Raw genomic sequence first — 23940 nt, forward strand, 5'->3', positions numbered from 1 at the left:
CATTAAATTATCTTTAATTGGAGTGCTAATAGATATCTGTACGTCACATAGTTCCTGAGATACACGGCATAAACTACTTTATAGTACATTAAATTATCTTTAATTGGAGTGCTAATAGATATCTGTACGTCACATAGTTCCTGAGATACACGGCATAAACTACTTTATAGTACATTAAACAAGGTTTATATTTGAGAGCTAATACGCATCTGTACGTCGAACAATTTTTGAAATATAGATTTCTCAATATAAATTCATTACTTGTTTTTCCAGTGGATTTTTTATGAAATGTGACTGAAAAAATTATATTTCGGGAACTTTTGAACGTAAATAGCTCTATTTGAGCTCATATTTTAGTAACTTTGCTCTACTTTTAATGATGTTCTTCTAGGTTTTTTAGTGTTGGTAGTTCTAAAGATAGAGAACTTCGAATGAAAAATTAACTTTTTTTAACGTTTTGAAACTTTATTCCTCCTATCTATACTTGACAGAATCATCAATTTAGACAAGTAACTAGACATAGTTTTGATTAAAGTATTTAAAAATATGGGTGAAATAACTGGCTCTTGTAATATTGTGTGTTTTAGGCGAAAAAATTCCTATTTTTTTCCATGCCATCTTCTTTTCAGGCACCTCGGAGGATTATCGGGAATGGAAGAGGATGCAAGATTAGAAACTAGGGGGTTTGAGTAGTTAGGGAGTTTATAATGGAAGGAGTGATATTTGGTTCGGGCTAGATCGGTTACATAGGGAACATTAAGGTCTTTATGTGTGATTTTATTTGTGACAAAGTAAGGAGCATTGAGGATTTTACGAAGGATGACAATAAAATTTAAAATTTATTATTTAAATATGAATATACTTAAATTGTACCAAAAAATAGTTCAACAAGCACAAATCTAACGTTTTTAGAAATACATTCATAATGCATTATTTTTTCTTACAATTTATTTAAATGATTATTCTACTTCCTCATTACCAAAGTATTGTATTTCATGTAATTTTTAAAATTAATTCGGAAGCAATTTATGAAATTGCCTATTTATTTTCTTCCTGGACGATTGGCCTTTTTACGCCAATTCTTTATTTTTATCAACCCTACGTTAATAAAATAATTCTTCAATGTTTCGGTTTGTCCATCCATCTTTAAGCACTAATTTACAAATTAGTTGTTGTTGTTACAAAGTTTAGTTACGTATAATAATCTTGAAGCCTTACAATTTTTTTCAGAAGTTTGTCTCGAGTCTTATGCAGATGTGGAAGTCATCCGACTACTATACCACGTTTGCTAATATTTACTTTAACTCCTCCAAAAAAAGGCGGGAAACCATTATTACGATTGTTATCTTACTGCCTATAGTTATTGTTATTGATATTGCCATAGTACCAGAAACCTGGTTTAAGCTTAACTAATAAGCAAATTCACAAATTTTAAATTTCCATAGGATTGATAACATGGATGTACTTACAGTTTTTCGTACTTAATATTAATTTAAAAATCAACGTAGTTTCGTATTATAACCTTTCTAAAAATTTAATATTTAAAAATCAATTGGAAAAATTTATTAAAAGTTTTGATTTTCCATTAATTTTATCTGGAGACGAAAATGTTCACTATTATCGGTGGGGCTGTAATTTATGTTATAAAATGGGCAATGAATTAATATCTGCCGTAGAAAATTCCACTTTAGTACTGCTGAAGGATAGGTCCGCTATACGTAAATAGTGAGTCAGACTAATATTGGTTCAAATATTGGAGACGGGGGAAAGAGCCCCTCTACCCCTCCCTACAAACTTTGCTAAGTATATATGAGCTTTACCCTTCTGCCGTAAACATTTCCAGACACAGTTTTAATTATTTGTATATATATGAGCTCAACCCATCATATTTCCGTAAACATTTCCTGTTCTTGGTAAAGTGCATCTCGGAAATTCACGTACACATTATGTTCCTGAAATATGACGATATAAAAAAAAAATCAATTGCTTCAATCGATTTCGTCATTATTTTAGTAATTTTACTTTATTTAAGCAATTTATATTTCTTTTAAACCATTTATTTTGTACTTTCAGGTTAGGAATAAACAAAAAGATGTGGCAGCAACATCGGTCCCTCATCACATAAACAGAGAGAATTTCAACGATAGAACTACAAATAAATCAAAAATCGTAACACTTGGGTCAGTACTCAAAGCTGTTAATAATGTAACGCATGGTAACAGAATATCAACTAATCTAAATGAAACTAATGCTGGTAACCTATCATTGATAAATGCAAGACAGAACGAAGATAATCCCATACATAATGAAGCCACCAATGGAAACCTCCAAGAGATCATAACACTTCTTGATAATGGAACTGATGTTAACAGCAAAGGGAATCGTGGAATGACACCTTTACACATTGCTGCTAGGATGGGATACGAAACTATTGTAAATTTACTGATTTCTAGAAATGCTAGTCTGGATATTAGAAACATTTATAATAATACCCCTTTACATTATGCAGTATTGAATGAAAATCTCCAAATAGCTAAGATACTTCTCGATCACGGCGCTAGTGTAAACATTAAGGGAATGTATGGTAGAGCACCGCTGCACGATGCAGCTAGAGGGGGTTATGAAACAATTATCAAATTATTGTTGTCAAGAAACGCAAGCGTAGATATAAAAGATATATTTGATGACCAACCTATACACTCTGCATCATATAACGAGAAACCTAGTGTAATCATGACACTTCTCGTTCACGGAGCCGGTATAAATAGTAAGGGCCGTAATGGGAGAACACCGCTGCATATTGCTGCAAGTAACGGCTACGGATCTGTAGTGAGATTATTATTGTCAAGGAATGTAAGTGCAGATATAAAAGACAGATTTGATAATACTGCGATACATTTGGCAGCAGCTAATGGGTCACTCGATGTTGTGAAGACACTGCTTGATAATGGTATGAGTGTTAACGTTAGAGGTACACATGGCTCAACACCACTGCATATTGCTGCTGTGAGGGGCCACGAAATGATAGTGAAATTGTTGTTGGATAGGAATGGAAGTATAAACATAAGAGATGATATTGAAAATCAAGCAATACATTGGGCAACTCAATATGGGAAAATGAAGGTTGTGGAGACACTTCTCGATTATGGTGCCGATATCAATAGTAGGGGATACAAAGGCAGAACACCGCTTCATAGAGCTGTTGTGTTTGGTGACGAAAATGTAGTGAATTTACTTTTGTCACGGAATGCAAGTCTTGATACAAGAGATTATTTCAATAATTGTGCAATCAATTTAGCTAATTCTGTCAAAATTATAAAGGCGCTTCTCAATTCTGGAGCGGATATTAATGCTGCGGGATTCAATGGCAACACACCTCTGATCCATGCTTGTACTTCCGGAGATCAAGATTTGGTAAGATTTCTTTTATCGAGAAACGCCAGTTTAGAAATGAAAAATAAAAAACTTCACAGTCCATTACATTATGCTGTGATTGGTCAACACTATGTTATTATTTGGTCGCTTCTCGAACATGGGGCTGATGTTAATAGTAGGGAAATGGATGGGTACACACCTCTGCATCTAGCCATTCAACATAGTACCTACGAATTTGTATATTTAATACTTGATTATCATCCCAGCATTGATATAAAGGACCGGTTCGGTATCACGCCATTAAATTATGCGGTTTTCTTTGGAAATTTTAGTGTGGTTAAGACGCTTCTTGATCTTGGAGCTAATGTTGATAGTAAGGGAAATAATGGTTGGACATCTTTAATGATCGCAGCCTCCAATGGTGATAAAGGCATTGTCGATCTTCTACTATCGAAAAACGCTAGTGTAGAAGCAATAAACAAAAATCGCAACTCCCCAATTCACTTTGCAGTGATGAGTAGGAACATAAGTGTGATAAACACACTTCTTGTTCATGGAGCGAACGTTAATAGGAAGGGAATATACGGTTACACGCCTTTAAATCTCGCGGTTTTGATAGGTGACAAAAAATTAATGTTGTTTTGTTGTACCTTTCATTACATATCTTCAAGAAATTTAACGACACTGTACAATAACATCGACTCTCTTGTAGAAAATGAAGTGATAGATATAATGAAGATTCTAATCAGACACGGGGCCGGAGTGGATTCACAAAACCTCTATGGTAGGACAGTGCTGCATGAAGCTGCTGCTATGGGATATGTTGATGTCGTTAGTTATCTGCTATCGCAAAACGCAAATTTTAGTATCGAAGATAACGCCTGTTTTACTCCTCTCCAATGGGCTGCAAATAATGGAAATATAGATCTGATTAAAACCCTGTTAAAGTTCGGGGATGATGTCAACAGAAAAGGATGTAATAACATTACACTTTTACACTTAGCAGTACAAAGAAAAGATTTGAATTTAACAAACTTCCTATTTTCTGAGAGTGTAGACCCCAATGTGATGACCGAAGAAGGAAATACTCCTCTAGACATAGCTTTTCAAAGATCATCTAATGAGTTTATAAAAATACTCCTTGAACGTGGAGCGAAATTAGAAGATGGAAGTTTTTTGGGATCAAAAATACTTTTCGACGCCGTCGCCAATCAAACTTTGGAGTTAATAACACTTCTGCTCAATTATACAGAAAGTTTCGAAACTTACCCCACAGTTATTCTTAATTATGCCATTGGGACAAGTTACATGGAAGGAGTTGAACTTCTCATATCATACGGAGCAAATATAGAAGAGAAAGATATCCACGGAAATCTTCCCCTTTCTATAGCCGTTTTGTCGAGGAGTATACATGTGGTTAAACTGCTCCTCGAAACAGCAGCGAGGAAAATGTTAGCCAATACTTTCGAGAATATGAATACGAAGAATATAGAGAGTTTCAAAAATTTTGTAAATGCTTACCAGAACATAACAATCTTATCCACTAGTGACAACAATACACAAGTTCACACATTGACTGCACTACACGCTGCTTCCCACCTTGGACTCACCGATATTGCGAGGCTATTGATATCGTATAGGGCTTCGTTTGAAGTTACCGATGAACGGGGATATACACCACTTCACTACGCGAGTGAGATTGGGCATTTAGAAGTAGTGAAATCGCTATTAAATTCTGGTGTGAATAAAGATGCTGCCGACATCAACGGCACGACCCCTTTACACATCGCCTGCAGGCGAGGGCTGTTTGAAATTGCGGATATTCTACTTTCCGATCCTCCAGCTGCAATAGATCTCACTGATAATATGGGATATACTCCACTGCACTTTTCCGCTGTTAGTGGATCTCAGCCTATAGCCAAGTTGTTACTAAATCTTAATGCTGACAAAGAAGCAAAGAATAGCCAGCTCAGAACTCCATTGCACTTAGCTTCTCTCGAGGGTAAAAAGGAGATAGTAAAAACCTTGTTAAATGAAGGAGCCGATGCAGAGGCAAAAGATATGGATGGAATGACCTCATTACATTTCGCTGCAAAGGAAGGACACCTGGAAGTTGTTGAATTATTAATTCTGTCTAGAGCTGCTGTCATCAATAGTAAAAACAAAAACGGAAGTTCACCACTCCATCTAGCATGCGAAAAGCACACCAACGCTAATCACAATGAAAGCGATATTGTAAGAACACTTTTAAAGTATAATGCATTTGTTGACGCTGTTGATAACAACCTCAAGACAGCTCTGCACATTGCAGCTAGGGACAATTCCTCAGGATGTGTAGAGATGCTTCTTTCTGGTGGCGCTGACATTTCCCCTATTGATAATTTGCTTAATCAGGCTATACATTACGCCGCACTCAAAGGGAATTATCAAGTAATCCTTTTGTTACTAAAAAACAATCCCATTCAAAGTTTGTCTGTAAATATTGACCATGAAACTCCTTTGTTCTTGGCATCGAGGGAAGGACACACAGATGTTGTAAGATTGTTCCTTCAAGTTGGATTTGAAGGTTTCCAGCCCGATATTAATGGAAGGACTCCATTACATCGCAGTGCTAGCAGAGGACACTTGCATATTGTGAAACTTCTTCGGCAAGCATTGCCAATTAATGACAAGGAAGACAGATGGGGCTTTATCGCATTGAATTATGCTACGTCTTGGAAAGGACACTATGAGGTTATCGGTTATCTTACTACAACGAAGTTGAACATAACGTTATCTAAATATATGAAAATATCAAATTCTCATCCTCGAAATTCGGTGAAAGAAAAAGTTACTCAGATATCAAATTTGCCTAAAATAAAAGTGAACAAACCTTATTCTTTTACCGTTTATTCTGATAGGTTCAATCATTTTCATGGTCGCTTGAATATTCTCAACGAATATAATGACTAAGAATTACCCTGCTGATTTTTCTTTTCTACATAATTGTGAAGAAAAACAACATGGCGGCGCCTCTTTACCAGTATATGAATGAATATATCTGTGAGTTAAAGTTTTTTTGTCAGCAATAAAAGATATTCCATGAATATATTAACAGAATATCCATTTGTTTACTTGACTTGTTTTCTTATTGAATACATGATTTACATAGTATTGAAGCTACATTAAAAAAAAGTTTGTAATTTCTTTTATTTGTTTTATGTAGATTTAATAATTAATAAAGAAATGGATTTATTATGATTATATAGGAGATTTTTATGTAGTACAAAAATATGTAAGTGTTCCAGTGAGTGCGCGATCCACGTTAACGGGCGGCAGTCCCCGATCATAAACATTGCAAAGACCATGGACCTGCATTGTTTATACATCAGATGCAACGGCTCCTATCAGTCCATCCTATGCATCTGTTCAACCCACATGCACTTACGCCACAGGGACCCCTATTTGAGTTTTACTTTAAGAAGTATCTCTGCTTACTCATCTGGACGAGGTCAGATATAGACATTTCTATAACATATTGCTCACGGCATATATCTCAGTTTTTTATTATAAACACAGTATAAATATTATATTTTATTCTTTTTTTTCTTAATACAAAAAAGTAATTTGTTTAATATTTTTTTATCCCTTTTTTTAAATAATTTATAGTAATTTTTTTGCTTAATATACCTTTAAAACATTATTGATTTATTTAGATTTTCTTTTCTTCAATTCTTTTTTGTCAGCTTCATTTTCCTCTTTGTTAATATTTCCAACCCAATAATTATCCCCCGAGCATATTCTACCTTGCAGGAGGAAAACTTTTCACTGGAGTTCTCAGTTCAGGTAACAGTTAGTATGTTCAGTTTTCGAGTGTTTATTCCACATCTGTTCCTAGGTCATCATGTAAATTAGATATTTCTATCAACTATGCCTCCTGTTGTGTTAAAGAAAATAAATAAAAAATTTCACACTGCTATGATTTATCTACATAAACCAATGCTACTAGAAAAAAAAAGTTAAATTAAATTAATTGCTTAGTAAAACTACAATTAAATTAAATATAATAGCTTCCATAATATTGTATGGGTGAAAAGAATTTTAATTACAAACATTTTTTAAATATTCAAGTTTTATTTTCATATAAAAATTTCCTGGAATTTTTCAAATTGTAGAAAGGAGTTAAGTGTGATTGTACACTTTGCTCCAGTAAATTGAAATATAAAATAATTTATTAGGATTATTTATTTATTGATAAATAATAAAATTTTCCACAACCTTGGGCAATGAGTGATAATAAAATAATGAAATGAAAATGAAAACATACATACCAAAATAAAAAAAAAATTAAATAAATAAAATGGACTTAATTTGTATATAAACAGAAAAATAAACAAAATGAACGTAATCGAACTATGTAGATGGAGAAATAAAAAATAAATAAAATGAACACAATCGTACCATGCAAATGAAGAAATAATAAATAAATAAAATGTATATAAAATAAACACAATCAAACTAGAATATAGTGAAATAAGTAAAATTATGAACTAATATAGCAATAATAAAAACAATTAATAAAAATAAAATAAGCACTAGTATAATTTACACTATTATGTATAGTATTTAAACTTTCGGCCTGAGGATTCCCAAGCCCACTCTATCTCCCACGCCTGAGGGGTAAAGCAGGGCCCTTCGAGATGCTAACGCAGCCCTCTCACTGAATCACTGGAAATGAGCCAGGGAGATAAAACAATTAAAATACATAAATTTGTTGTTTTATTTTTTTAACAATAACGTAAGTATTAATAAAAGTATTTCCACTATGATGTCTTTGAATCTTACAATAGTTTTATAAGTGTCAATAGATTGATTCATTCATTATCCACTTTTTCAAAACATCCACTCACTTGGAAATGTTTTGAATTGAATCAAATCTATGTTATATCCCTAAACAAGGTCTCTATTAACCATAAATTTTTAATTTATGTAAACTTCTCATAGTCATAACACTTTAATGCCCACTAACAACTGATACACAAAAGATGTAAATGGTTCAAAGGTATCTTAATTACGGAAATATTGACCATAAAAGTCCCCCCTGTTTATAGAATTTCTCCTATGAGTTCTCCATCAGACCTAGTACAACTGACAATTTTTAGGATTACCAAAAACGTAGTATGTCCATACGCCAACAACATTTATTATCATGTTAACCTCCTTGTCTTCATATCATGAGATATGTTATTGATTGATAGTTCTTCTACTACATGTGTTAAGGCTCTTATCCCAGATCGCAAAAGTATTATCCTTCCCACAGTTATTTATGGATATGAGATGTGGCCTCTTACACTAAGGGATGAACAGCACCTTAATGTTTTCGAAAATAGGGTATTATGTAAAATATTTGGATAGATATAAGGTTAAATTTATGGGAGAATTCAGAAGGCTACACAACACAGAATTGAGGGAACTATACTCGGTAAATATAATTCAAGCTATACTAATATCAAGAAGTCTTAATAATTCCTGAAAATTATAGAGAGATTGAGAAAGAAATACTCAGCATATGCTTCTCTGTCAATTGGTTCTATAACCAACTCTTCAAAATATAGGATCTACTTTTTATCTTTAAAGGCGGAGTCAAAAGAGTGAGACGAGTTGTGAAATTTATACAATGTATGTACACTGCATTTCAGTGCATTCTAGCGAGGTATGGGAGGAATGTTCAAAACTATTTTTTATTTTTTAAATCACTTATTAAATTTTCGAGACATAGGCTCATGAAGAAAATAAATTTCCAGACACTACTTTTGAATACTTTTGATAACAGTATTTAGGACATGCGGTGTCTAAACATTCAATTTTCCAACACTAGTTCAAGGTAGATTTTTACTTGCTTAAAACTTACTTTTATCAACTTCAACTTATAAGTTGTAATATTTGTTCGTAAAATGAAAAAGTTGTTTTTAAAATGAGCAGTAAGGCTGATAATTAGGTATGAATATTTAACTTTCGCGATGTTATTTTTTTTTTGCAGGAAAATTTATCACTTTTTGTTAATCTATGAATAACTCGCCGAGTACCCCTCATATTGAAATAAAGATATAACTTATCTAGGTACCTACGTAAACAAACAACAATAATTATTTAAAGGGCCAAGAAACTCTCGTACAGGAAAATTAAAAGAACTTGGATAATTATTAATAATATTAGTAATTCAAAGTAGCTACAGATAAAGACAAAGTGTCAGGTTGTTAGAATTCTAGGAATTTATTACCTTTGCAAATTCTCAGAATGTATTAAACTTTTGCTAGAAAGTTTTGTCTTTTACAATCTCTTGGAAGTCTATAGTACACCTAATGACTTCAGGCATTGCGATCGATCGACGATCGTTCAAAATTGGCTTCGATTAATCGATCACAATCGACTTGTTGCCATCCCTGATCTAGTGTATAGTCTGTTCCAGTCCATACCACATAGTGCTCGTCATGGCTCGCCCCTTCTCACATTTTATCATGTTTCTCTCTTTGATCTGTCTTTCCTTCCTCTCTCTCCTCTTTATCTCTCTCTGTAAGTATATATCTAATTTATATCTATCTCACTAACACTGATAAAATACTTCTCAGTTTTCATCAGAACACGAACTATGTCTCGTTTAGATGGTAATGTTTAATTTAAATTTAAATGAACTCAAGAATGGAAATGAAAGAACTTGGAATCAAATAAAAAATCTTCAAAAATTCAATTTTTTATAATGTGATTAAATAATAAAAAGTAAAAGATAAATGAACAGTAACTGCAATTCTATTTTTTTTTTCTGCCGTAAATCTATGTAATTTTGGTTTCAATTATATTGTAATAATATAAAATCAACAAATAAACACAATAAAAATCTTCATCGATCTCTAAAAAGAAATATTCTGTGGAGTGACCTCAGGGATTGATAAGAAATTACACTGAACTGATTTTTTCTCCTAAGTTTAAGTTTCTTTTGAAATTATTAAAAGTAATTTGCGATAAAAGCGTGAATAATAAAATAACACCTTATCTTAGGTTATAGAACTGAAATTATCATCTGAGAAATAAATTAGCCATGCTGCAAGTAAGGGCTATGTTATGAGAATGGTTCTAATTTCTATTTTGTAATTTCCTAGGTTCTAAAAATTTGACAACTAGAGAGGATATGACTTGTAAAATTGAAAACTAAGAAATAGAAAATTAAGCAAAAGCTTGATAAAAATAAAAAGGCTGCTAAAATGTTGGTAAAGCAAGTGGAATACCTCATTCTGCAATTAGGGAAAAATGAATTAGTATTTCATGGAGCGTGTGACTATAACCATCTCTTTTCTAAAAATCAAAAATATCAGCATTTTACATATTAAATTTATCCTGAGCATAAATAATAAAATTCATCCCATATTCTTTTTTTTTCTTTTTTTTAATTTAGTCAGGAAAGGAAGTGCATTTATTGATAAAGTAAACAAAAGATAATATTGGGTTGTAAAAAAAGTTCGTAGCGTATTTTAATATTTAATTCTCTTCGTGTGTATAAAATTCTGTTTACTTGGTCAATAATGTTTACATATTCTAATAAAGGATTAGTTAAGGTGCTTTTATGGATCAGTTTCAACCGAGATTCCTTATCTCTAAATGGTATTTTGCTTGCTCAAAATGGAAGAGAAAAAAATTCATTTTCGTCATTTAATGATTTCCGAAAAGGAAAATCCGCTGCACAGACGGTTAAAATATTTTCATTGTGTATAGCTATGATGCCTTAGGAGAGAACTCCGTCCGTAAGTGGTTTGCTCGGTTCAGAACCAGAAATTTTGACTTGGAAGATGCAAAGTGGGTCGTTCTTCAGCTGTTGATGACCAAATTCAAGCACAGACAATGCTCACTCTACGACTCGGGATATCGCAAAAACGCTTAACAAATCTCATGCAAGTGTCTCAAAACATTTGTGTATCATAATCGCAAAGGTATAGTTTTCCATCACGAAAACGCCAGTTCTCACGTGACTTTGCAGACCCGGCAGAAATTATTGGAGTTTGGCTGCGATGTGATCTCCCACCCACCCTATTCACCAGACCTTGCTCAAACAGATTTTCACTTATTTCGGGACCTTCAAAACTCTCTTAACGGGAAACACTGTAATTCGCTCGAGGACAGCAAAACACACACATAGGTAAATTCTGAGAAGGGCCTTCCGTAGTTCAGTGGTTAAGACACTGTCTAACCAATTTGATGTCTATTGGCGGTGCCGGTTAGAATCCGGCCTGGGACGTTGACTTTTTTCATTCAGTAGTGGTCCCAAAAAATGAAGAACTTGATCCCCAAATCTTGGCTGAATAAAAAAATAATAAATTCTGAGATGTTCTGGGAGGAGGGGACTGTATAGGGGATGTGTGTTTCTTTATTGATCTATTAATATGATGTATAATTGATTAAAAATATTTACAAGAATCTGAAGTTTTTTATTGAAAACACAAATAAAAAACTCTATGAACTCATTTTACAACCTAATAGAAACACAATAAGATAAGTATTTATGTTAGATTAGAAAACATTAATAATACCACAAAAATTCAGATAAAAATAGACTAATAGAAACTATGAATAAACAAAATAACAAAGACTGACTAATTAAAACAAATATTTAATTATGAATAATCCCTTTAATAATTCTCTATCAATCTTAGCATAGAATATTTATGGACTACGAAATAAATTATTTCAAAATAAATAAATTTGATAATATTCATTTATGTAAAACCAATGTAATTGAAGAAAACATGAGGAGTTGTTAAGTGAATTTTTATTAAGTTGATCCCTGAAGAAAAATAAAAGAATAAATTTGGAAGGATTTAAAAAGTACCGGGTTTCAAGAAAAAATCGTCTAATAAGATTAAATTAATATACCAAAATATTAAATGATAAAATAAGTTTTTTTTTTTTTAATTTATTTATTTATTGCTATTTACAACTGTAAATTAGTGCATATTTAATAAATTTGATCTCAGCTAAATTGGAGTGTTACAGGCGTGTAGAGAAACTATCCATTGGTAGCACTCTAATGACGTTTTACATTAGCAGGTCTCGTGGCCATCTTCTTTTCAGGCGCCTCGGAGGATTGTCAGGTATGAAAGAGGAGGCAATAAAATATTTCTTTCTCTCTCGGGCTAGATCGGTTACACATGGGACATTAAGGTCTTTATGTATGATTTTATTTGTGCAAAGAGCATTGAGGATTTTACGAAGGATATTAGATCGAAAAGATTGGATACGAGAGGAATTCGAAGATTTAGTGGAGCCCCAAAGCTCAACTCCGTATACCAGATTGCCCTTATTACAGTCATGTAGATCAGTCTTTTGTAATTAATCGGAAGTTTAGACCGTTTGTCCCGTATGTTCTGTAATATTCGAAATCGACGAGCAGTTTTCTATCTTTTCAGTCTTGTGTGAGGATTCCAGGTTAGTCGTTTCCAGATGTAGTCCAAGGTTGCGGATCTTTTCGACAGGGGCAAGATCAACATTATCAAAGGAGACTGTAGGGCAGTCGGTAGGTTTACGACGAAGGGTAAAGGTGATTTGATGGGATTTATTTTAATCCTCCAATTACACCATTCTTCGAGGGCTGTGAAATGGGATGATAAAATAAATTAACCTAAAATTATATATATGATCTTAATTTATTTAACATTGGTGAATATTGCTTATAAACAATAACTTTCTAATTAAACTATTATTGACATTCACCGCTTTAGCAGAATAATGAAATCGAATGACACAGATATAATATACATGAAAGAAAATTTGTAATAGTTTTTTTCAGGTTTTATTTTTATTGTTCATCGGATTTAAATGGATAATTTACATTCATATCACCAGTAGGCTGTTCTTTAAATGAAGTACGTATAGTTTCTGGAAATATTTTAATAAATGTACATGACTTTAGTGTAGGATGTTTACATTTTTGAACTGATATAAGAACTCTGTTGCCTTTATTACCCAAAACAGTGGGACCAAAAATGATGAACAAATCACAAATTCAAACTTCTATTATTAACACTAAAAATAAATTATAAAGTATGTTTCAGGTTTCACAACAGAACTTTATAAGTGATAAGAGAAGCAGCACACAGAGGTAGATATTCTAATAGAGATAGGAATAATCCTCTCTTCTTGTTTGGTGGACGGTTCTCTTTGGCACCCAGACGCTCCTTTAGACTCCAAAACATTTATTGGAAACATAACTCTTAGATTCAATGAAATATATATGCTTACAAGCAAATATGATCTTTGGAAACTTATATACCAATAAAAAAATTTAATTTTTTTAAAGAATGAAGTAGTAACTTTAAAAGTACCAATTACAGCTGACATCCCAACCTATGCTAACACTATCTTCACCACGTATGCCGTTGACAAATGTCTATTGTCAGTAAATAATGACCTTTGACTTGTATCCAAAGCCCCCCAATCTTATATGACCACCTTTGAAGAATGGATTTGTATTTGGAGGATAAAAATAAATCCCATTAAATCACCTTTATATTGTTCTCACCCCGGTCAAGGAGATCCGCTAACTTAGACTACATCTGGACAAACGACTGACACAAGACTGATAAGAAAGGAAATTGCACGTCGATTTCGACTATTACAGTACTTACTAGACAATTGGTCTAAACTTCCAATTCATTACATAAGACTGATCTACATGACTGTAAATAGGCCAATCTGGACATACGGAGTTGAGCTTTAGGGCTCCACTGAACCATCGAATTCCTCCCAAATCCAATTCATACAGTCCAAATTTCATCCTAAAATCCTTTATGTTTCTTACGTTGTCACAAATCAAGTCATCCATCAGGACCTCAATGTTCCATATGTTGCCTATTTGGGCAGAACCAGATACCAATCCTTCCATGATAAACTTCCCAACCACCCAAATCCACTTGTTTCTACTCTGGCTTCTCCTTCAATACCTGATAATAAACCTAGTAGCGTTATTGAAGTTTTATCAATAGAATTATTGAAATTATACATGTTTGTATCATGTCATATTATAACTTATAGCAAATTTACTAGTCGTAAATAATTGTATTCAGATGTATAACAGTAAATAAATTATTTAAAAAAAAAATATCTAATATACAAAAGAATTTTGGTCAATAAAAAAAAACTGTTAACTACAAAACATTCAACATTAAACTTTCATGTCGAACTCACCACTCTACGTTTCAAACGAGACTATTCACACCAACCTACGCATTCTGACTGTAACGAACCATATTCATATGACTTACAAACGGTTTCACAACACACTACATGGAAATTTCAATAAATGTTTACGACAGATGGCAATAAATGACATCCATGAAGTAACTCGGCGTAGGCTGGAGAGGAGTTGGATGAGGGACCCTCTAGTGTAATTAAATAATTTTCTTGCTCGTATGGAGAATGTATCATTGGATGCTGTCTTTCTCATGCCATGCCTGAACAGTACAGCTCATTTGATGTGTAATAAATTTATAGGTGCTAAATATAAAGATAAAAATGTTTTTATTAATAATATCATGCGTTCTCTCTCTTCTTGATTAGGGTTAATAACGATAATAATAATTAAGCTTGATAGTGATCAATATTTAATCAAATATGTCCATAATTATGAAAGTAGTTGAGGTCAAAATTAAAAAAAAAAGAGAAGATCTTATCAGTTATTTCACATGCTCTAAGTTAAACTAAATTATTGCAATGTAATTTTTACAATATCGTCAAAAATGAATTATTATTTAGTGATTGTAATTTCAATATTACTTGGAACCATTTATTGTGAATTATGAAAGTGATAAATAAAACATTTAAAGAAATTATCTGAACATAATTTTAAACTGGCGCGTGGCCCTCTTTGACACGTTTCAGAACTACACAATAAGTCCACAAATGACAATCAAACAAACAATACGTTCCGGTTTACCTAACAATAAAGAGAATTCTTTAGTTTTATTTTAAAAGTGTACTAATTCAGTTGGGCTCTTTTGAAAAAATTATTGGCTTTAAAATAATTTATATATTTGACCACTATGTCAACAGATATCAGTTCAGGTACATTAATGACAGCGTAGGTATTACGTGAATATGTTATAAAAATGATGTGCTTGGAGATACTTATAACCACTTGATACTTCCAAGAAATGGAGAGGAATAAGACAATTATCATCTTCGGATGAATCATCATAACAAAACTTCAGAGAAAATTAAAAAAAAAAAAAAGAAACAAAAAAAAAAAAACAGGAATGATACGTAAAGTAAAGCTTTAGAAATAACTTAACAAAACATGCTGGCTCGGAGTTTAAACATTTACTTTGCTGAGTTGAAAACAAAATCAAATCAAAATAAATCTTTAAAAAATAAAATCAAGGAATAAATTTAAAATAAAACTATCCTTCAAGAGAAAACAAATTGAAATTAACGAACGAACACAATTTAAAAAGTAAATTAACATAAAATAAATTACTGATGGACAAACTCCGATGGGTCAGAGGCGATAGGTCCTAAAAGGTCCGCTCCAGAAGGGCAGAGAAACGATGTTTTTCAAAGTCCACTGTTCTCACGTTGGTGGGCCCACGTCTATACAGCGCTCCAACAACGATTCTAGCAGAAAGGGTCTGGTGACTATATCTGACCAACTACACTAAGTTCGGCGACTAAGCAACTGACGATTATTGTGGCAAAATAATCCCTATCCTGTTACTCCATCATAAACAACAAACAAAAACAACTTTTAAAACTAAAACAAATTTCTCCAAAACAAACAAAAAAGAAAAATTAAATTAAAATGAAATGCTATTTATTAAATAAATCAAAAATTTTATCCTAATTAGTCACAACTAATTCATTAATCAAAGTAGTGATTTGGTGGATAATTTTAAAATAAGAAGATTTAGATATTTATGATTTTAAATAAAAAAATAGGTTTTTAACTTATAATTAATGACCTAGGCAGAATAGCCTGCAAAACAAATTTTAAATTTTGATGTGAGGAAGAATTTATAATTGAAGATGTCCTTGAGGATGGCCGAAATGGCCGAAACGTTGGACTGTTGAAATAAAAAGTGTTGAGACTAATAAGGATACAATTTTTGATTTATTTAATAAATAACTACCTGTCTCAAGAAATTGAAATAATATATTTAATGAAATACTACGTCTATTAACAAAATATAGTTACGCACAAACTATTAGAAGAATTAAGAGAAATAATGGCAAAGAACACACGACAAAAAATCAAAACTTGATACTAAAATTTATGAAAATAAGAAAAGCTTTCACTAAAAAAAATATGTTTAGATCGTGTAGAATATAATGAAAAAAAAAATTTTTATAATATCTGGAAACTAATAAATTTTGAAACCCAGAATCTTTATTTATGTACTACAGTTCATCAACAATTAATAAAACAAAGGCGGCCCCGAAGTTTTGAATGATGAGAAAATGCAGCTACAGTATTTAAGAAATAATAACTCAGAAGTGTCGGATCGGAGGAGTTTTATATATATATATATATATATATACGTTTGAAAATTCTGTAGGGCGGTTGAATCGTGATCTGAATGCTGAAACTCCTGGAACTGATCGTTGCGGCAAGATGCCGGGATCTTCGCGAAAAATGGATGAAATTAAGACAAAAGCTGTACGAGAACATATTTTAAGTATCTCAAAATATGAGAGTAACTACACCAGAGCTCGTTACATTCATGGTCAAAAATATTTTAGTAATGATTTAAATATTTGTAAAATGTATTGCCTATATGTAGAGAAATGTGTGGAAAATGAGGAATCATTTATTGAGGAATGGATCCACAGGTAATTACCTAGTATTGAATTTCTTTTAAATTTCCATTCTACTCGAAAAGACACATACCAGACGATTACTGAAGGGAAAAATCGAAGCATGCAGTAACGAGGAAGAGAAATTATATCTTAGACAAAGTCATGATTTAAATTTGCAAAATGCCGAACGAGCTAAGAACTGTTTCGGAGATGCCAAAAAAAAAGCAAAAGAAAATCCCATGGAATTTTCAAATCCCCTGGGATTGGAAAATCCCAACCTTTCTCTGTATTTTACCATATTTGTTACTACTTCTATTAAATATTATTTTACTATTCATTACTCTATTTTTAAATTATATTTCTAAATAGCATTTATATATAGATGTACTTATTATTTATTAGTTTTGTTACGTTTAAACGGAAGATATGAACAAAAGTGGCCCCCGAAATGTATCCAGGCCTAATAGCAAATAATATGCGTATGCTAAGTAACACTAGCGCCACTTGTGGCCAAGAAGTGGCTCAAAGCAAATGTGAGAGTTTTTGTTTTCTCTTTGGGGAAATATTTTATTCCCGTCTTCAATGAAAATTACCAGGTGAGAGTAACTCATGGAAGCGCTCCCCAGCTGGGGAAGAGTCCGGCGGAGAAGATAAAGAATGCTATCCACCTCTTCCACATTCATGTCACCTCCAAAAACGTACTTTTCATTAAATAATGAAAGAAAATTGTATAATTTTGAATAGTATTTATTCCAACAGCAATAATTTAAATAAATTAAATTAAATGAAAGATAGTTTATTATTCTGGGACTAGGTCTCTTAGAAAAATTATAAGGTAATTATAATATTATTTAATTACAATAACATGTATTTACCAAAAACATTGTGGCCGCACTTAATTAAAATTCCATGTAAATAATTTTAGATACAGAGAAAAAAAAAATGAAACACTAACTGATTGATTAAAAAAAAAAAAAAAAAAGAAAAAGGTAGTTACAAATTATCTGTACTATTATAATATTGGATTAGATAAGTGAAGTAAAAGGTAGTTAAATAGAAGGGTTTTAAACGAGGGAAGGGTTGTTATATGACGTATGTTAGAGGGAATGGAGTTCTAATGAAAGGAACCTCGGGTAAAAATGATTTGTCCAACGCAGCAGTTCTGTGAGGTGGAGGGTAGATGTCTGATAAACGGGTCCTGCAGTGCTATATAAAATTTGTCATTCACGCCATATACTTCACTCATCATGTCTAATAAGTCGCACACGAAGGGAGAATTCCCCTCCCTGAAGCTATTCTGATTTAATTAAAGACATTTAGATATATGCAAATTAATTTTATTACCTAAACATCTTTCATTTCACCTAAGCATTTCACATTTACGACATCGAACCCGTGATAGAGCATCATCTGATTCTTTTCCACAGTTCTGAATGAGGATTCTGGAACTTTGAAAACGAAATGGCGGCGTGAGAGGTGTTCCTTATCCTCCACGATGAGCCACCTCGACGTATCCAAATCAGGATTTTGGTTCGCGAGCCATTTCATACTCACGTCTGGAGCAGGAATGGGGTCGGTTATAAAAATCTCAATTTTGAAAGACCTCTCGAGTTCCGATGTTTCACAGTTACGTAGAGGTGTCTTCTCCCAGGGCGAACATTCTTCCGTCCTCTGCAAGAGCCAACTCTTCGAATATTCGTCGAGGCAGGTGACGACGATCGCCCCGCAGTAAAACTGGTGCTTGACAAACCTCGGGTGTCCTACTGATTTGGAATTCAGTCCCATGGCTAGTTGAACTAAGAGGGCATTAGCTTCTTCTTTCGTGAAACTCCTCGAAGGATACCTCGATGGTACAATCGCTACATCGCTGTAATAAGCTGCCCTCCCGTCTCCCTTCAACAGTGAGTTATTTTCTGAAATAATGCTGATAGTGTTCTCGTTGGTTTCCATGGCTTTCCAATCACCAGCGCTGAATGAACTTTCCTTTATGAAATATTTTCTTTTTCGATTTCCCTGTAATGATTTCAATTCTGTTTCACAACAACTAATGTTTATCATATGATTTTTCTCTTTATTGTTTTCCATTTCACTGTCTCAAGATTTTATGAGAAAGCTTTTATGAGAAAGCGAATCGATCCACAGATATTTTACATCTGTCTAATAATTACTTTAATTAGCTTTCTCTTGTTTTACGTAAAAATATAAATAAGCATTACTAAATGAAATAAAATATTGTTTTTCTAGGTAATTATTTATTATTAAAAGATCACTAAATTATTTATTAAATGTAAATAAAACATTCCTGGAAATTAATAGCGATGTTTTCGTTAGTTTCGATTTTCATCACAATCCTAAATAAAATATTAATTTTTTTTTTGTGTAGATTAGTAGAGCCATGTAAACAAAATTGCAAAAACCAAAAATCGTTTCACATATAATATATTAAATCTTTTTTTTTTTTTTTTTTATAAATTGTTTTGTAATATGTGCGCTCTTACATTTGTACAATTATTAATATTTTATTTTATTCTTCAGAAAAAAAAAAAATATATTAGTCTCAAAAAGTTGAAAAGATTATATATAATTGTAATCATTATTACTATGTATGGAAAAAACATTCTTCAGAAGTAGCGTAAATTCTAATATCTGTCTACTACAGATATATTCCGTTTTTCTCTTATCGTAGTGGTATTGTGGCATTGTTCCTAGAAAGGAAAAACTGCCAATTGGGTGTGCTAAAGTTATTTGAGGAAAAAAACATATCGCCCATAACATGGAGATAAATAAATTTATGAAAGTAAATTACTTTTTAAAGATACTTTTTTACTGTGCTAAAATTATAATATGTTAGTACTATTTAAGTGGTAATCTGTATACTCGAAATTCCAAAAGTCCAAGGGAAAATCAATTTATGATAACAAATGATATATACGTATATTTTATCACCTGCTAGACTTTACATTTTTTTTTCCGATTCCTCTAAAACAGGAATAAAAAGTGAATTAATTAGTGCATTACTGGGAAAAATAAAAGTAATTCGTGTTGGGTCTTACCTTTTACTACCTTTGGTATTTTAAGGTTACCTGTTATGTTTAATGTTATATATGAGATATCCATTCTAAAAAGAAGCTATTTTAAGTCCGGAGGTGAGGAGCCTCCTCGTGTTGTATCGCATATAAGATAAAAATAAAAAAAGATTAATTAATAAAGACGATAGATAATGGTGAAATGATAAAAAAAACAAGAGAGTAGAATGGAGCACCCACCAGCTAAGTGTGCATACAATAGTCGATTCCTGGATTTTATTTAGCAGATGGCAGATGAAAAAAGGGATAAAACTTTTTTTTTACAACAAATTATAGAATTATCCTTTCTAACAGCCCGATAAAAGCGACGATCATCAGCATCATCAACCATTTCACAAAAATTTATATTAAAAAAAAAAAAAAAAAGAACGAACAGCTGTACAACGGACTGGAGACATCATAAAAGACGGGAAAACAATTGGTCAGCATTTATCATGAGATACAATTATTAATATTAGCAAAAGACATACGTGTGGCTATTGCGAAAAATGTGATATTTTTTTAGAATTTTTAACAAAAGGAAAAACACGTTCTGAAAGACTACCATTCTTAATTTCAAGTAAAATTATTTCCAAATTTTGAATTTTAAAGAACAAGATTATGATTCCATTACTTTATTATAATTTAATATAAGTAAATATTCAAATATGAAAAAATAGGTTTTTGGAAAAGCTTTTGAATGGTGATGCAGATTTGGACAACCAACCCAGAGGAAGACCTCCACCAGCAATTGACGTCGATGAACTTAGACTTACTGTGGAAGAAAACACTTACCGAACTATAAGAATTCGTAGTACAACTGAATGCAAGCGTATCGGCAGTTCCTCGACACTTAAAGACCATAGGTAAAGTAAAAAAAGGTACATACCTATGGGTACCCCATGAGCTTAATGGGTGGCAGCAGCCTAAGCGTTATGAGAAATGCATTTCCCTGCTTACTAAGAAAAAAAAGAAGCCTTTTTTCAAAAGGATAATCACGTGCAATGAATAGATGATTCTATATTAAAACAGGCGTCAAATCATTGGTTAAATATCGATGATATCGACACTAAGACGCACCTAGATTAAACTCCTACTTACTAACTCCTAAAACTCCTAAATACCTAGGCCCCCCATAGCTGAATACGCCAAAGGGACATATGTCAAAAATACATTTGCATCCAAAACATTTTAGGTACTGTTTGGTTGTCAATGGCAGGAATAATTTATTTCTCCTTTTTACACAGAGGTGAAACCATTACATCAATATCTAGTACAAGAGCCGGGAATAAAAAATGGCGGTTGTTTCAAAACCTTAAAAAACATTAGTTTTTTATTCGGAGGTCTATATCTTTAAAACTACCAACAACACTAGAACAAACACTAGAAAATCTAAGAGAACATCATTTAAAGAGGAGTGAATTTTTTGAAATGTTATCCCTAAAAAGCTATTTAAGTCCAATAGTTCTCGAGATATAGCTTTTTAAAAAGTAACATTCTTTAAAAATCTACTGAAAGATTAGTAGTTACCTAAATTATTTTGAGAAATCTATATCTCAGGAACTATGCACCGTATAGATTTCTATTAACACTCAAATTAAGGCTAATTTAACGGACTATAAAGTAATTATGACCTTTACCTTCATAGGAATAGTAGTTTTCATATTTCCGAAAATATATAGATTTATAGTTGTTCGGATAATAAGTTTGATTTATGAAAACTTTATTTCAAAAACCATAGGACGTACATAGGAATTCTGTCAGCACTCAAATTAAAGCTAGTTAAATTTACAATAAAATAGTTTATTTAGCCCTAATTAGGGCTTATAATTTAGCAAATTTACTCTACTTTAAATGATGTTCTCTTGGATTTTCTATTGTTGTTGGTAATTATTAATTAAAGGTATAGAGCTCCGAATGAAAAATTAATGTTTTTTAACGTTTTGAAACAGCCACCATTTTTTATTTTCCCTACCTATACTTGGCAGACTCGTCAATTTTGACTAGTAATTATCTCAATCAGAAATCTATATCTCAAAAACCATTCAACGTTCAAATATCATTTAAAGTAGATTAAATTTGCTAAAACATGAGCCCTAATAGAGCTATTTAATTTAAATAGTTTCCGAGATTTTTTCGAACATAAATGATTCACGGATCAAAAACGCACCATCTGGCATTATTTCTTCACAGAACCCTGAATTTTTCAGTTCTTGGATTGAAAAATTTAGTAAAAAGAAAGGTAAATATTTTGAATAAAAATGTTTTGATTTCATAAAGTGGTTTTCACTAAACAACTGTTCCTGTGAAAACTAAAATTTCATAGGAAATGTCTCAATAATTTAATTAAGTGAAGATTTTTGTCTGTTTTCTTGTTTTTCACGAAATATTAGATCAATTTATATTATAAAATAAAAAATTAATATAATATTGGAACCTTTATTGTAAAACATGTTAAGGGAGTGATAATGTGGTTAATACATCCTGTGAAATAGGGCAGTTTGTTTTCGTTGCAATTTCTCGGCTGAGTGAGCCCATAGACAATATAGGGTAAGGGATACCTCGGAGTACATTACAAATAGGCTCATGACTCTACGGCCTGTCGGACCACCCTAAATGAATTTGTTGCGAGGTAACTCAACACCATCTATTGTACTCTCATCTGCGGACATTATACCTGCAGATGTTACAGAACTGGATGACTATAAGATAATAGTGGGATGTAAAATTGTTTAATACAAAATGAAATTATTTCCTACAAAATGAAATTATTTACGAGCTTTCTTAATACCTTGTGGTGTCTCTGATTTTAACCAAACTTAAATCGTATATGTGGAGAAGCCGATAGGACTGTAGAATCCAGCCTATAGGACACAAATCTGCAAATAATTAAAAAAAAATAGAAATAAAGAGAAGATGATTAGGGGTGTTGTCAGTGAAGAACACAAATAAGTAAAACATTTATTAATGCCAACCTATATTTATTAATTACCAGAATTTCAGGCTTTTATCAGGGCTAAGAAAAAAACAAACAAGATAACCATAATAAATAAGAGGAATTACACAACTATTAAAAAAATAGGAAAACAACTAACATTGTAGATATAATGTTCATATAAAATATAAAATAGTATAAATATAAAATATATGTATGTATAGTTGACCGTAAAAATTGATATGTAGGGAGATGGTCAGGGTTGCGGTCAATAGTGAAACAAAAATAGTTTACAACTATTTATTTTCCAACGTTTCGCCCCACTTTGCAGGGCTTCATCAGGGCTGTCCAAATAAATAAGTTGAACAGACAGTATAATAAATAGTTCTAAACTATTTTTGTTTCACTATTGACCGCAACCCTGACCATCTCCCTATATATAAATATAAAAGTGTTCAAAGACATGTCTAAACTAAGTACTATAAGATGATAAAGACTATATTAGAAAAGTAAAAATAAAATTACGTAAGAGACAAGAATAAATAATAAAATAAGTATGAAAATCTAGTTTAGGAAATATATGTACAAATTTTTTTTTTTTTTAATAATTTATTTATTGATATTTACAACTGTATACATATATACACATCAACTTAATTTGCTGTAAGTGATATTATGACATGATAAAAACATGTGGAGAATCTACCCATTGATAGAACTCCAAAAACATTTCTAAAGGAGAAGATCTCG

General features: G+C 32.0%; 1 protein-coding gene and 1 non-coding gene across 2 annotated transcripts in view; both read left to right on the forward strand.

Moving 5' to 3' along the window:
- Positions 1–6928, forward strand: part of LOC106683776 (serine/threonine-protein phosphatase 6 regulatory ankyrin repeat subunit B) — a 7769-nt gene extending 841 nt beyond the window's left edge. The window contains exon 2 of the mRNA XM_014425457.2: positions 2074–6928. Within this exon, the coding sequence (XP_014280943.1) occupies positions 2074–6327 (4254 nt within the window). The 3' untranslated portion in view covers positions 6328–6928. The remainder of the gene's footprint in view (positions 1–2073) is intronic.
- A 2869-nt stretch (positions 6929–9797) lies between these two features.
- The window catches only part of LOC106683770 (uncharacterized), a 24013-nt gene continuing 9870 nt past the window's right edge, over positions 9798–23940 (forward strand). The window contains exon 1 of the transcript XR_010844988.1: positions 9798–9927. This is a non-coding gene — a transcript (uncharacterized protein). The remainder of the gene's footprint in view (positions 9928–23940) is intronic.

This window comes from Halyomorpha halys, unplaced genomic scaffold (assembly GCF_000696795.3).
Source record: "Halyomorpha halys isolate HHAL.00 unplaced genomic scaffold, Hhal_1.1 Scaffold516.1, whole genome shotgun sequence".
NCBI classification, from domain to species: domain Eukaryota; kingdom Metazoa; phylum Arthropoda; class Insecta; order Hemiptera; family Pentatomidae; genus Halyomorpha; species Halyomorpha halys.